This window comes from Zingiber officinale, chromosome 8A, assembly GCF_018446385.1.
Source record: "Zingiber officinale cultivar Zhangliang chromosome 8A, Zo_v1.1, whole genome shotgun sequence".
Taxonomy (NCBI): domain Eukaryota; kingdom Viridiplantae; phylum Streptophyta; class Magnoliopsida; order Zingiberales; family Zingiberaceae; genus Zingiber; species Zingiber officinale.
The window spans coordinates 97938796-97956097 of NC_056000.1; the positions used below are offsets into that span (position 1 = coordinate 97938796).

Consider the following 17302-nt stretch of genomic DNA (forward strand, 5'->3'; position numbering starts at 1 on the left):
TATAGCTTAAATATTTCGTGGGTGTTACAGCTATAACTCTCCATCTTCCTAATTAATGAAGATCATAAATGATGAATTTATTCAGAACTTAACTCTTTATATTCCTTGGAGGCAATAAGTAGCCATCCTCGGAAAGATTCAAGAGCAGATTTTGTTCTCTCCATTTCTCCCTCGTCAACTTCTCCATTTTCTTCCACTAGAAGAGATCGGTAGTGCTTCCAAGGCTTTGTCGATCCAAGAGGCTATCACCTAACGGATCGTGTCAAGTTCGTGATCTAATGCGAATGGATACCTCTAGAGAAGTCACACGTGGGGCTCCTATCTGTCGAGTGATATCATTCAAGACTATCAAGGACTTGAGGTATGTTTTTATGTTACTTTTGTGTAATACTATATGTACCACGAAAAGATCCATGATTTATTATATGTCTTCCGCTGCCCTCTGATCCCAACAGGCTGGTCATCCAGGGCTGCCCTATTCCTTCCTAGTCAGGACAAAAATCGCTACAGGACAACAAGGTCAGAGAATCGTAACCGTCTGTTAAAAAATAATTACCAAGTGTCAAGGAATATTCTAACGGTCTGCTATCACCTGTGAATGGAACCATCCTTCAAACTATAGGAGGACACCCCGTGTCCTCCATCACCCAGCAAGTCCTGACACCCGACATTCTTTGACATTATTCAGGATCCAGAAGGTACACACTGTCATATAAAAAGGAAGGACCTCACCCTTTCGCAGATACGCTCTCTCGCACATTTACACTTGTCTTCTACTTTTCTTCTTCGTACACTGTTCTTCTACGGAAAAAGTACTTGACTTGAGCGTCGGAGGACCTGCTCCGAGGATTTTTTTTCCTTGGTTTATGACTTCTAACGCCCTTGTCTCTGTCTGAGTGTGCGTAGAGCTCAGGTACCGCCGGTGCAGTCCTCGTCGTCTGTCAGCACCACATGGGAGTTCATTTTTGGAAGCATGTACAAGAAAGGCATCTCAATCACCCCTCCGTCAGCGTCCACACCAACTCACTCGTCCTTCGTCTGACTCAGATTCCGGACAAGATCATATGAGTTTCATATTTTTTTTTTTTAAGTGCTTTGAAAGTCATTTGGCTATAAGTTTTTCTTCTTCTAATTACGTTGTGCAGTTTAGTTTGACAATGAAGTATGTTGAAGCATGGCGTAATAAGCGTGTTAGATTGTTTAGTGCCATAAAATAAATTGGCGCATAATCTTTAAACATTCCACATTTCTTCAACTACAAGCATGATTTTAATGAAAAATAAGACCATATATTCCTTATTGCTTATACGAGAAATTGAGCCGACACTAGAGGACCGCTAAGATAGTGGATCTACCTTTTTTTTATTTTTTTATACGAGAAATTGAGGGTCCATAACTATATAACTAACACGATCTGAAATATGCTATGAACTTCCAACTATACTATCGTTAATTTATGTCATTTAAGACTTATATAATTAGGTTAAACAAAATCTAACTTCATAATCATGATTGACCAAGGCAAATGAATAATGCACCGGCCATGCATTATTAATAATGCCATTCACCCTACCGCCATCGGAAGTTGCTACTGTCGATATTGGACTGGTCCGGAGCTAGGCCGTACAAAAAGACGTCGCCCATCTCCGAACTAGTCGGGTTGGAATGATTGGGGTGGTGAAACACTTCATTTGCCTCCGGGAATTGAAGGTGCTGCTGCTGATGTGGCGCCGGCGGCTGGAACTGCAGTTGCGGCTGCTGCATGAACAACTGTGGCCGCGGGAATTGCACCGTGGGCGGAGTCATCACGGAGGCCGGAGGGGCGTCGTGGAAGCCCTGCTGGTACTGCGGACCTGTTGGAAAGCCGGTGAACTGCTGCACCATCGCGCGGAAGTTGGCGGTGTCAGTGTTTAGCAGCGTCACCGGCGTCTTCCTCGACGCCCTCGTTCGCCGCCTCGCCGGCCGTGCCACCCTCCCGTCCGACGACGCGGCAGCCAACACAGTGGAATCCGTCGTGCGATCGAGCGGAGGAGGCTGGGAGGCGTTGCGCCCGGTGAAGGGGTTCCATCGGTCCGGGCCGGAGGGGGCCTCACTCGTCGCTACCATCTCTAAACTTGCGCGAGAGAGGAAAGGAAGAAGAGGTGGCTAGTTTATAATACTTATGCCAGGAGGAAGAATGAAGGCTGACCGATCGAGGTACTAGAATGGTCGTCTACTTCGTTGGCTTGACGGCCGTGATGAGGCCGGGTGCGAGATCGGTTTGACCATTCGGAAGGAGGGAGGAGAGTTCGAGGAAGCATCGCGGTTGATGTGCACTGGGGCCGGGCGTGCCGTCACATGTGAAAAAGGCCGTGGATTGGCGGGTGATGGTGCCGCCTCATTGGTAAGGTTTTAGTGATTCTAGAGCCGGAGCGCTCTCGGAGCTATGAGACACGTCGATAATTGATTTATTACGATGATTATTTTTGATGAAAAAAGAATGAGGTATCCAATTTGTTGAGCGGTCAGACAGCAAACCTTATTAGTCAAAATGGTAGGCAAACTGCAAGCCGAATCCTTTCGCCCATGATTGAGACTGACAAGGCGATGACAAACCCATTCGTAATTACCGCACGTGTTCCAATACATCCGCGCCATCCACATCCGGTCCCCGGTCGAATTAAACTCCAGCCGATCCAAATCAACGAAACCCGCCAATCAGACTAGTGAACCTGTTCGGCCACGCGTAGCTGCTCATGCTATGAGTGTCGAAAGCATGAGGGATGCATGACGCTCGGCGCCGGGATGATGGGGTTGGGAGAGTCAAAGTAGGGACCACTTGTATTCAACAGGGAAGTTTGACTGGGTATTATCAACTGGATGCGTAGGACCACCTATATATATAATTATTTTAAAATTATTATTATTATTATTGTTATTTTCCTTTCTCGCTTAGCAGTGACGTTGAATGAGCTTAAGGCTGCCGGCAGAATTGCTACTTCTTCGATATTGAAGGGAATAGTGTTTTTTTGTTTTTTTTTTTGTGGTGCTTGTTAAGCAGATGAGGAATCTTTGGATGAATTAAATTAGGTCGGATTAATGAGTTGGGAAGGTAAGACTGGTAGCTAGAGTGGCACTTAATCACTACCGTCAACAGAATGAGAGAGGAATTAATGGTCAATGGAAGAGTTTGGATGCCACCTGCTTTCTGGGTAGCTTGCCCGACGTCAGTATTTAGCTGGATGTTATGAGTACCGTATGGCAATTCTGTCCATATAAATTATGAAATACACAATACATAAATATGTAAAACCCATAATAATCTTGTGAGACGATCTTGATCTTCACTTAATAGTGAAAGAATGATCATGATACAAGGTCGAAAAGCTTTCCTTTTGTTCACAAACCAAATCCCAGTCTCACAAGATATTCTCCTTTACTGATTGCTTCGATCACCTCTAACTCCTTTTTTTCTTCCGATTGATCTTGAACGCTTTTAAAAGAGTATGCATTGATCTTGTAACTGGTGCTTTAACTGCACATAATGGAGGAAGATGAAGGTGAATGGTCAGCCCTTCATCTTCCTATTATTGCAAATATTACAATGTCTAACATCTCTTACTCGTTCAAGTCAATCCATAAATATTATCTTATCACAAAAATCATGTAAGTCATATAAACTATATGATGATCAAGTCATGAAGACTAGAATAAAAAACTAATTAGTCGCAAAGACCAAATAAGTTCATTCAATCCATACTTTAAGAAAAATGGTTCGTGTGATAATAAGCATACTGTACAATTATGATTAAGAAAATTGTTATACCTTACATAACTGTTCTATAGAACGAATCAAAGGCATTAATAGTTTGTCTTTACCCCGGATTAAATTATTTATATCATTATAAACATTTCTAATATCTTATAATGACTATTATGTCAATAGTATGTTCAACATTTCCAATTCAAAATAATTATTCACAATTACATTTTTATGTATTGATTCTGTTTGAGAGATGAAGAGATGGCGCATTGGTGACGATGGCTTAATCATTGACGAAGAGAAGACCTTCGAGAAGCCGATTTCCTTCAAATCATGTGCACACTCAGACGATCTAACAAAGTGTTAGTGACCAAAGACCAGGGAAAGAATCCCTGACAAGGTCCTTCGATGCTCAAGTCAGTACGATCTTTGACGAGTGAAATGAAGAACAGTAGTGGATACGCGCAAGTGTAGGTTTCATATACAGATGATGAGTACCTTGCCAACAGAGAGGATCCCCCTTTTCATTTATATATCACCTCTCACAACCTCCGTGATCATGAGGTGACATCATGCGCCAGAGTTTGTCAGGTGATGGAAAAAGTATAGTTTGGATGATATGTAGTAACAGTCCGAGGAATCATTTTTCTATCCATAAATGTACCTCTTTTATCATTTATAGCTTAGACCCTTCATGAAATTGTAAAGGGAGTATGCCGTCATAGCTAACTTCCATAGGAACCACCCAAGGAATATGATGTAAATACAAAGAGAAAGATATCTTATAACGACCCGGCCCCTCGGCCCCTTGGGCGGCCCAACTGGCGGCCCATTTGGCATCCCCTTGGAGGTCCCTTGGGCGGCCCAACTAGCGACCCCTTATGTCATTGACCGACGACCCTCGATCGTGCCGTTACTTACTACGTCTTCCCACCCTTGGCCAATGGATTTTTGCCTTCCCCAGGATTTGAACTCTAAACCTTCAAGCCAAGTACTAGAGTTTATGAATCCTGATAGCCAAGTGAGCGCCTGGATTTTTGCCTTCCCCAGGATTTGAACTCTAGACCTCCAAGCTAAGTACTAGAGTTTATGAATCCTGGTAGCCAAGTGAGCGCCGCTCACTTGGCTACTAGGATTCATAAACTCTAGTACATAGCTTGGAAGTCTAGAGTTCAAATCCTGTGGAAGGCAAAAATCCATTGGCCAAGGATGGGAAGACCTAGTGAGTAACGGCACGACCGAGGATCATCGGTCGACTACATAAGGGGTCACCAGTTGGGCCGTCCAAGGGACCGCCAAGGGGGCACCAAATAGGTCGCCAGTTGGGCCACCCGAAGGGCCGAAGGGTCGGGTCGTTACAATAAAAAGGTTGTCACGCCCAAGGTAGTCCTTGTCAGAAGAAATTTTGGTAGTATCTCCCCTGTACGGGTGACAATATGAATCTAGATGTACATATATCCATACCTCGGCCCACACGGTCGGAACAATACAATACAAATAATAAACAAACCACGCAGTTTATATAAACATTCCACATAGTTCAATATAATCAATCCACGCAGTTTAATATGCAGCCTCCGGCTGACAACAAAATGTATAAAAAGGAAAGACGTGCTAGAAATCATCGTAGATATATGTAAACTCCTACTCCACTACAACGAAGAAAACACAATCAACGAAATAATGGAAATACCGCAGCGGAAAACATAAGAAGCAAACCCAAAGAGTCCAACATAAAGTCCTCGATACAAGAACCTACATCTGTTGGTTAGTCCTAGGAAAACGTACCGGTTCCACTGTACAAAAATTTTGTACAAGTATCGACCCTTTCCTTAAATAACCTATTGTGTTCTTTAGAAGTTAAATTAGGAATCGCAGACGAAACTTAACATCATTGATCCCAAATTTAACTTATCTGTTCTTAATGGTTTAGATTTGAATCGCAAGCGGAATTTAACACTACTGATACAAATCCACCTATTTTATTAATTCCATTAAATATTAATTTCGAAAATTGGCTTCCAGTACTGCATGGCGAGGCACATGGCCTTCTTGGATATGGGAGCAACCACCACCGCCTAGACAAAGCCTTTTAAGGAAAGTTAATATTTAATTTCCTTAAATAACTCTAGGTTAACCAAAAAGAACAATCGAATCACAAGTTTGAAAAAGAAGAAAACACAAACTTGAAAAACTAATTCGAAAAACTAGATCTAATGCCTCTTGTGTTTGGAATTCTTACAAAAAGAAATAACTAGCATGATGCGGAAAATAATTGCTAATTATACCTTCTTTTTGTATGCTAATGACCTCAAGATCTTCTGTCGTATTCCTCACCTCGCCTTGGACGTCGTGTGGGCGACGATCTTCCAAGATGAACACCACCCAAAAGCTTTCTTCCTCTTCCTCTAAAATCCGGCCACCACCACCACCAAGGAGAAGAGAGCAAAGGGAAAAGGAGAAGAGAGAGGGCCGACCACCACCAAGAGAGACTCCTCCAAGAGAATAAGAATTGTGTCTCATGAAGCCTCCTCACCCCTTCTTTTATAATACTTGACTAAGGCAAATAAGGGAAGAATTTTTACAAAAATTAAAATCTTCCAAAGTTTTTCCTTTTCCCTTTTATTTTTCCTTTTTCTTTCCTCTTGATTGAATCAATCACCAAATCAATTTGGATGATGATTTTATTTTTTTGTTTTTGGTCGGCCACATTGATTGGGCACCAAGCAAGGGTGGTCGGCCCCTATAAGAGGAAGGAATTTTTTTTTTATAAAATTTTACAAGAAGAAAAACTCTTATAAAATTTTACAAGCTTTCTTTCCTAAAGTACGAGTTAAAAAAGGAAAGTTCTAAAAATTAAAACCATGTCTTAAAATTTAAAACTTCTCTTATAAAATTTCCTTTTTTAACATGGTGATAGAAAATTTAAATTTTAAAACTTATCTTCCGTTTTTTCTTAAACCATGAGGATGGTTAAAAAAGGAAAGTTTTAAAATCTTTTAAACTTTCTTTTAAAACATGTGGCCTAATTCAAATAAGGAAAGTTTTTGAAATTAAAATATCTCTTTTAAAACTTATAGTTTTATACAAAGAGAAGATTTTAAAAATTCAAAACACCCTCCTTGTTTGAATTATTGTGGTCGGCCCCTACATGCTTGGTCATCAAGCAAAGGGCCGACCCCTATAGAAGAGGATGTGGCCAGCCCTTGCTTGGTTACCAAGCATTGGACCGGCCTCCTTCTTAGACACCAAGATGGGCTTATATTTGGATGGACTTGAGGCTATAATGAGGCTACTACAGGGACCTAGAGGAGAAATTGGTTTTGGCCTTCCGATGAGCTTGAGTATCCCGTGTTCGCCCCAAACACACAACTCAAGTTCATCGATAATAACTCATTCCACTAGAGAGTTATTATCGCACTACCGCACCAATCCAAAATTACATTATGGGCTCCTTCTTATCATGAGTGTGTTAGTCCCCCTGTGTTTAAGATAACGAATGCCCACTAATTAAGTAAGTTATTGACAACTCACTTAATTAATATCTAGCTCCAAGAGTAATACCACTTAACTTTATTGTCATGTCGGATTAAGTCCACCTGCAGGGTTTAACATGGCAATCCTTATGAGCTCCTATTGGGGACATTCTCAACCTAGATAACTAGGACACAGATTCCTTTTATAATCAACAACACACACTATAAGTAATATCATTTCCCAACTTTTCGGGCATATTGATTTATCGAGCTAAACCTTACCCTTTGATAAGTCAAAGACACTATGTGAAAATTGACAATAGACTTCGGATATTATCCGAAGTAATAGGTAGACATTTACCGAAGTAGACGCACGTGAAGTAAAAGGTTATTTTTTTTACTTCGGCACATGATTACCGAAGTCTATCACCGGTCCAAAACCGGTTCAAAATCGGACCATTTTCGAAGTAAAAAAACTCTATTACTTCAACAAGACTAGGAAAAATACCAAAGTAGTTGATGATATATTACTGCATAGGTTACATTGTTTGACGAAGTTTAAAGAAATTACGACTTCACAAGTTTTTATATTATGGTGTAGTAAATAGTTAATATTACTTCTTCATATTTTAGCTTGATCGAAGTAATTGTTATTGTATTACTTCATCGTAGTATGGAAGTAGGAACCATATTTTACTACACTTCAACAATTTAAGTTAACGCAATAATACATACGAACGACTTCAACAATTTTAATCAGTGACAAAGTAAATAGTTTCTTTAACTAAGACAATATTTAAATTTACTAAAGTCTTATGTATTGTATTACTTCATCATTTTTATTTATAGTATCAAAGTAGTTGGCTATATTTTATTATAATACAAATTTAATTAACAAAAGTGTATATCATAATATTTTGCTATAACACAATAGTTTTCATCACCAAAATTGAACAAATATATCACAAATATCTATCAAATACAATCCAAAAGTGTATTCATAAAAGAAATATTTAACCATAACCCAAAAAATTTTGTATCCATAAATCTCTAAATACAATCTAAAATTTATATCATAGCATACACTTAGGCACCCACATAGAAATATACGAATTCACTCCATTCACTTCTGACTTCATCATACTGAGATTGATTATAATACTGTTTGTTTTTTGATGCTGCAAACTGAATCATTAACAAAAGTTTGAGGATCAATGAAAAATGACTTAATATTTTATAAAGAAAATATTTCATAAAGAAAAAAATTTACCTTCCTCTCCAATTGTGGATATTCATCTAAGACTATCTCTTTCATGTACCGCATCGCACAATATCCACATTCAACACCACCATTTTGTTTAAAATTACCCTAATAAAATTGAAATGTCATGCAAGAAGTCACAATCCAAATAATAAGAATTGTTAATTGATGTCTAAATACATAGTCACAATACATACTATCAATTGTTTAAAACCTAGTCCTTTTGAAATACCCCTTAATGCATTGTATATATTGACCCCACTACATTGTAAAAAATAAAAAATTATTTTTTTCAACCTATAATGAATTGAATGCATTCAAAATCAGCATAAGTTACTACTTACTTGGTCACAATAGTTTGCCAAGCATGATCTCGGTTCCTGTTACTCAAAGAGTCCAATAAATATATCATATTTTTATCTTTATTAATTATAGTTAAGATCCAATGGTATCTACACAAATAAACATATAACATTGACTAGCATGTAGTAGAAATGATAAATAATTAAAATATTACCTAGTGTTATATAGGATGAAGCATATGCTATCTCTGTTCAACGCTCCCAACTGAGCAGCAATATATTTGTTAGCTAGAGCCCTAGAGCCAATCATTTGATGATTGTATTTTGGACTTATTATATCATATTCTATATAAATAAAGGCATTTAGTTTTTGGTTATTATACTTACTTGTATTGGTGCCAAATAAACTAAGTATAATAACGTCCTTGAGTATAAGGTTCTTACCTATATCAATCGATTGGTTGAATCGATAGTGAGATGATATAGGGAACACTACTCTTAATCATTCCTAGTTGAGTATTAACATTCAGGGACAATGTTAATGTAATAAGACTAGCATGTAGGTCAACTTGATGACTTGATCTCACAAGTCATGGATATAGAGATATCTAGTTGACACATGGGTATACATTTGAGAATGTAAACTGAATGACCCGCCATGAGAAAGTATCATGGATCGTTATATGAGTGTCATATATACTTTCTCATGTGGCTATTAGTATGACTACTAGTCCTTAGACCTGAAGTCACCATGGATCCCTACATAAGGAGTTATGTACTTTGGTTTCGTCAAACATCACTCGTAACTGGGTGGACTATAAAGGCGATTACCGGGTATGTAATGAATTATACAGAGGGATGTGAGTGATGTAGATGGGATCTATCCCTCCTATATGACGGGAGTGACATCGATATTCTTGATAAGTGAGACCACGAAGTGCATGGCCATGCCCAAATGAGTCAATATAGGATATTGAGCTCATTTGATTTAGTGAGTCTACTTGGAGTTCAAGATTTAGATTGATTAGAGGATGACACGGTCTATGCCTCATATTGATCAATCTAGATGTCTAGGATAGAAGGACATTTGTCATATTTTGTGAGGAGTCACAATTAGTAGTCACAAGGTGATGTTGGATCTCAACATTCTTGTAACATTGGGTAGTAATGATGTGTTGCTAGATACCGCTCATTACTTATGCTCCTAAATGGGTTTAGGGGCATTGCCAACGTTACAAGAACCTATAGGGTCACACACTAAGGACAATTAGATGGAGATTAGGTTCATATGTTGAACCAAGAGGATTGGATTCATTTGATGAATCAAATTGGATTAAGAGTAATCTTAATTGGGCTAACTTGAGTTGGACTCAATTTGATTCATGTGTTCAATGAGTCTAATTTAGATTATGACTCATTGAATCAATTTAATTAAATGAATTAGATTCATTATATTAAATTGTCTTGAATTAAATGGTTGGATTAGATCAACCATGAGAGAGATTAAGTCAAGTTTGACTTGACTTGAGAGGAAGAGAAAGAGTCATGTTTGACTTGACTTTTTGCCACATCATTAGTGAGTTAGCAAGATGTGAACCAATGATGATGCTCCACATCATCATGATTAATTAAGTGAGATGCCACCTCATTGAGGTTACAGTTCTTCACTTTAATGGCTACACATTAATTGCACTTAATGCAAAATGGGAGTTACATTCTTTTGAATGTCGCTGGCCACTATGGTGTGGTGTGGAATGAATTTTTCATTCATGTGTGCATTCACTCTCTCTTCTTCCTCTCAAGCTCTCCCTTTCCCTTTTCTCCTCTCTTGCCGTGACCTATCAAGGTACTAGCACACCTTCGTTTAGGTCTTCCCCACCTAATTAGTTCATGTGGATACTTCTAGAGGAGTATCTATTTTGATACTCTTGAGATCCGGCACCGTTCGGACGAGCGGGAACGCGAATGGCTTCGCTTCAAAGGTATAACCCTTTTTCCATGTAGATCTAGGAGTAGATCTCGGTAGAAACTCATATTCGTAGTTTTTAAAATTTGTCTTTGCATGGATCCGTTGGCTTTGGGGCTTTTGGGGTTTCCGCGACACGAAAATGCGATTTTCGCGGCCCGAAAAACCCAACAATATTGTGATAATTTACTATCTTCTTCACCCACACCGCATGTAGGTATGTGATCAGGATCCACAAATGACACATACTCAGCTCTATTTTCTTTCTTCATGTATTTGTAAAGGTAACTGCAAGGTAATTGTAAGGTAATGACAAAGTAATGAAAAATCTAAATATACCCCATGTAAACCAAATCAAAAGCATGTGAACAAATATTGTATTTTGTTGGAACCGAAATGTAGCTAGAGGGGGGGGGGGGGTGAATAGCTCGGCGCAATCTCGTGCTCGTCGTTGCTTGTTTCTTGAGATGATGTGCAGCGGAAAATACAAAGAAACAACACTCAACGCTAACACTAGGGATTTACTTGGTATCCACCACAAGAAGAGGTGACTAATCCAAGGATCCACACACTCACGCACCCTCCACTATGTAAACACTCCTTTTCGGTAACTATCGAAGGCGGAGAAGCCCTACAAGCTCATAGTACAAGAAGAAAGGGAAGGGAAATACAATACAAGCAAAAGCTTACAAGATATGCACAAGAAAACCACCCTAACCCTAACTTCTTCCTCGCCTCTTGACTTGGACGTGCACCAGCACAAGCCTCCAAGAACCTTCAAGAACTGGCGGTGAGAACTTCGTGGAGTCGCTGTGAAGATCGCTGAAGAGAAGAATCGAAGCCGTGGAAGTTCTACCGAGAGAGACGCTCGCTAACAGCTATATCTTGCACCAAAAGTCAAATCACAATCGATCGGAATGCTCCTAATCGATTGGGGAGGCTTTGGATCGATCGACCGATCTATCCAGAGCGCCTCTGTGCTCTCGGGAATTGCCTGGATCTATCGGCTGATCGATCCAGAGCTTATCGCGCGAAATCGCACCTCCCAATCGATCGCCCGATCGATTGGAGGCTCCCAATCGATCGGTTGATCGATTAGGAGGCTTTCTGTTCGCGCGACACTTCTCCACAATCGATCCACTGATCGATTGGGCGGAGGTTTATCGCGGGGACTCACCCAATCGATCAGCCAATCGATTGGGCATGAGCCAATCGATTGGTTGATCAATCCAGCTCATGTTTTTGCCCAAAACTGAGTCCAACGTCCCCTAAACCAACATCTTGTCCACCATGACCTATTGGTACATCATGCCTAGCATCCGGTCACCCTTGACCTGCCAGGACTCCCTCACCAAGTGTCTGGTCAATCCCTTTGACCCACTTGGACTTTTCTCCTCGTGTCAAGTGTCCGGTCATCCTTGACCCACTTGGACTTCCATCAGATATCTAGTCAAACCTTGACCCATCTGAATTTCCTCGTACCAAGTATCCGGTCAATCCCTTTGACCTGCTTGGACTTCCCAACTGCCTGGCTTCACTCACCAGGTCTTTCCTTACTGCCTAGCTTCACTCACTAGGACTTTCACCTGGCTTCACTCACCAGGATTTTCTTCTGCCTAGCTTCACTCACTAGGTCTTTCGCCTGGCTTCACTGACCAGGATTTTCTTGTGCCTAGCTTCACTCACTAGGAATTTCCACAACTGTCTGACTTCACTCACCAGGTCTTTCTAGTCTGCCTAACCTCCCAGTTAGGGCTTTCACGTGGCTTCACTCACCAGGATTTTCTAGTCAAATATCCAGTCAACCTTGACCTACTTGACTCTTCTTCACAATCTCCCCACATGAACAATAGCACCTGCAATCTCCATGTGTTGTCTACATGTATTGTCAAACATCGAAATCCAAACATCAAGACTCAAGCTTGACCCAATTCAAGCTCAGTCAACCAGGTCAACCTTGACCTAGGGAATATTGCACCAACATATTTAACACATAACATACCCCATGTAAACCAAAATGTGTCTGGCACCTATCTCTTTCATCTCCATAAAGCGTAAAATATCTTCTCTTAGCAACCATACACATTTAGGACGTCTAAACATAGCTTCATCAAATTCTATGTGTATACTCTCATCTTTAGGCATCAATCTGATAACATATGAGTAGATATACTTGCATGCCATCATCAAAGTTTTTTCAATTTCCTTGTAATTGTCCTGATCACCATGAACATCCGAAGGAGCAAATGATTAAGATTTTTTCAAATATCAACTTTTCAAGAAAATTGAAAGTAACTTCTTCGTTGGTAAAATTACCAACTCTTTAGGCCAAGCAACAATTGTTCCAACAACATCATTGACGATTGTTGGTCCGGACCAAATTGGGATTGGAAGCTCTGCTTCTTCATCTAAGACAACATCAATAGATACCTTGAAATTCCCTTCCCCAAGTGGAACATGATGAATCAGTATATTTGGACCTCCTTCTAATAGTATTATGCCATACGCCACCACATTTTCACGTTGTTTCACAGCCAAGTTACATTTTTTCCCCTATAAGAACAATAAGAAATTGTATATAAATATGTGAATTTGAAAACAAAAATTAATTTGACATAAAATTTAGAAATATAGAACCTCCAAGTTTGAAGTACCACATTCATAAACCTCCACATTCAAAACATCATTTTTTCCTTTTTTGTGACCCAAACACCCTCAATTTCTGATCTAAAATATCTTTCATGAGCAAGAATGCAATGAGTATTAACATCATCAATTGGTCTAGAATCAGGAATACTGCTCCAATTATCATCAGCATCTCCCTCATAACATCTATTTGGAACTGGGAGCACAATTGACCACCCCTTTATTAATGGGTCATCAATATAAAAGACTTGGTTGACTTGACTTGCAAGCACAAATTCATCATTCTTGTGTCCTCGTTTGTTCAAGTTGACTAAGGTGAAGCCACATTCATCATTGTTGATTATTCCTTTATCATTTGCAACCCACGCGCAATTGAAAAGAGGAACATAAAATTGATGATAGTCTAATTCCCATATTTCATCAATCACTCCATAGAAAGACACGTCAACTAGCAAGGGATTCTTATCTTTAGCACTACATACAAGCATGGTGTTGGCAACTAAAGAAACCCCACTGTTTTGGCAAACTCTGTCATCATCTCGCGCCTTTGTTTGGTATAAATTACCATTTATCACATAACTATTATACTTAATGATTTGTGCACGCGGTCCATGGTCCAACCATGTTAATGTCGATGTTGTTCCACCATTGCAACTGTCAATTTCAGCAGCCACCTAACATGTATTCAATTTGAATATGGTGATTAAAAATAGTAGACATAAGTTGTTCAGCGCAAATGATATTGAAAATTTGATGAATCTAGTACCCACCTTTGCACGAAACCAATCAATAAATCTCTTGTTGTGAGCATCTTCTATCCACCTTTCATCTTTCTCTTTTTTAGGAAACATTGATTTTAAAACAGTTTTATGTTCACTGTAGAAGTATTAATATGTAAATTTAAGTGAGACATTAGACAATCTCTATTATGTATGCAGAATTATAAATAATACAACACACTTACATTATATAGAGAGATACTTCTTCCATATTTTCTAGCACAGTCAAATGTGCTTGTTGCAGATCAACTTGTTGCACTATAGTTGGTGTGTTGCATGCTTGCAAGCCAGAACCATTTGCTTTCGGATCTCGAATTGATTGAGGAACTCCAATAGGATCAACGCCATTGAGGTATTCTGAACAAAACTCAATTGCTTCTTCTGCTAAATATCTCTGAACAATGCAACCTTCAGGATGTTTTCGACTGCCAACATAACTCTTAAGCACCTTCATGCATCTTTCAAATGGATACATCCATCTAAAGTAAACTGGTCCACATAATCGGACTTCTCGAACAAGATGGACAGTTAAGTGAAGCATGATATCGAAGAAAGATGGGGGGAAATATTGCTCCAATAAGCATAGTGTAACAACCAAGTCAGATTGTAGCTTATCTAACTTGGCTACATCTATAACTTTGCAACAAATATCATTGAAGAAAAAACATAATCTTATGATAGCATATCTAACATGTTTTGGCAACGCATCACGTATGACTATTGGCAAGAAATGCTGCATTAAAACATGGCAATCATGGGATTTCAAGCAAGTCAACTTCAGCTGATCCATGCACACAATATTATTGATGTTTGAAGAGAAACCTTCTGGAACTTTTATATCCTTTAATGACTTGCACACTTGTAACATTTTTTTTTTGTGAATGAGCACGCAACTAAAGGAAGATATGTTCTCTTCTCCCCAACTATAGGTGTTAATTCAGGCCTAATTCCCATCTCAACCATGTCCAACCTAGCTGTCACATTATCCTTGGTTTTTCCTTTAACATTCATCAAAGTATAATGAGGGATTCAAATACATTTTTCTCGATGTGCATAACATCAAGACAATGTCTTACATGCAAGTGTTTCCAGTAAGGAATATTAAAAATGATTGACTTCTTCTTCCAACATTTTCTGAAATTTGTTGCTTCTAAATCTTTTTCTTCTATATTGACTTCCAACTTATTAGCCTTTGCATTCTTTTTTTTCCCTCTCACACTTATCTTCTTTCAAAACTCACACCTTATGTTAGAAAGTTTGTCAAACAACTTAATCCCAGATAATGGTCTAGCTGCTTCTCCAAGTTCCTCCATGCCATTAAACTCCTTCATTTGCCTACGATAGGGATGAAACCGTGATAGGAATTGTCTATGGCCTGCAAATGTCATTTTCTTCCCATTTTCCAAGTGCCTTGCATAGGTATCTTCTCCATATACTGGACATGCATAATAACCATGTGTTGTACATCCACTAAGGTTACCGTAGGCAGGAAAATCATTAATGGTCTATAATAAGACTACTATAAGGGTGAAGAACTGCCTTTGATAAGCATCATAGGCTCCATCAACTCCTTCCCATAATCGTTGCAAATCTTCAACTAACACCTCCATATAAACATCAATATTGTTTCCAGGTTGTTTAGGCCCTGAAATGAGCATAGTTAGCATGATGTATTTCCTCTTCATGCACATATTTGGAGGTAAATTATAGTTGACCAACATGATTGGACAACAGCTATACCGACTACTAAGGTTGCTATGAGGATTAATGCCATCAGCTACAAGCGCTAGGCGAAGATTTCTTGACTCACTTTCAAAGTCGGGCCACATATGATCCACTAACTTCCACGATGGTGAATCAACTGGATGACGTAATTGACCAACAACTCTTGTAGAATCTGCATGCCATGTTAAATTTCTTGAGGTCTCTAAAGATTTAAACATGCGCTTAAATCTTGGAATAGGAGGGAAATACCAAACCACCTTAGCGGGAACACCTTTCTTCTCAACCTTGTTTTTGGTTAGCTTCTACCGTGACAAGCCACATTTAGGGCAGCTTGTGCAGTTTTTATATTACTTCCTATAAAGAATGCAATCATTGCAATAAGCATGAATCTTTTCATGAGTCAACGCCAAGCAACTCAACGTCTTTTTTACATCATACATTGAGGATGGTAGATTGTGATTATTTGGTAACATATCCCCAAAATCTAATAGTAGATCTGAAAATAGAGCATCACTCATTCCATGCCTTGCTTTGGTATTGTACAGTTTCACAAGTGCACTCAATTTTGTGTAACGTTGACATCCCTTGTACAATGGCTTCTCTGATTCCTCCAAAAATTTCATAAATTCTTCAGGATTTTTTGTATAATTATTATACGCTGCCTCACACATATGAGCAGCTTCAAAGTTGTCATAATAATTATTAACTGACTCCTGGTTGACACTCCATCTTACTTTATCGTCTTTGGCAGGCTCACCATGCCAAATCCAATTCATATAATTTTGACTAAAACCATGAAAATAAAGATGCTCTGAAATCGACTTGACCGGTCCTTTTTTAAGATTGATACATTTGCAACAAGTACAATGAATATCATTGGAGTCAATATTGGGATTCTGTACACAATCGCTAATGAACTGTTTCACACCCTCCTCATACTGTTTGGACTTTCTATCCAAGTATATCCAAGATTTATTCATTTCAATCAAGCAAAATCTACAAAAAAATAGGTCAAAATCAAAAGATATTAAAGTGAATAAACAAAAGTTAAAAAATACTACATGTAGTTCAAAATGTAAAATACATGGAACTTTAATTTATAAATTCTAATGCAAGAAGTAAGAAGAGACCGTTCAAAGAGGTAGGTGTGTGGTATGAAGAAAATTTTTACATAACGTTCTGAAGTATAATAAAAAATGACCGAATGTTTTCAAAATTGACCGAAGTATAATCATGACAGTAGTATAATCGTAACAAGTTCACCCTGCAAACAATCATGACAAATTCACCTTACACATGTTTCCAAAAATAACCGAAGTATAATCTCATCTTGTTTTCTTAAGTAATTAAATTATATACAAATTTAGAACTTCAACCATTCTCAAAGGAAAGAAAATATATTTTG

General features: G+C 38.8%; 1 protein-coding gene across 1 annotated transcript; it reads right to left on the bottom strand.

Annotated features, from left to right (window-relative positions):
* Positions 1 to 1478: 1478 nt before the first annotated feature.
* LOC122012171 (VQ motif-containing protein 22-like) lies at positions 1479 to 2133 on the bottom strand. The gene has a single exon (XM_042568623.1). The coding sequence runs from the start codon at positions 2104 to 2106 to the stop codon at positions 1570 to 1572; it is 537 nt and encodes a 178-aa protein (XP_042424557.1). The 5' UTR covers positions 2107 to 2133; the 3' UTR covers positions 1479 to 1569.
* Positions 2134 to 17302: the final 15169 nt, after the last annotated feature.

Bases quoted from the DNA above. Each gene is read 5' to 3' on its own strand.
- LOC122012171 (XM_042568623.1), bottom strand. From the start codon at position 2,106: ATGGTAGCGACGAGTGAGGCCCCCTCCGGCCCGGACCGATGGAACCCC.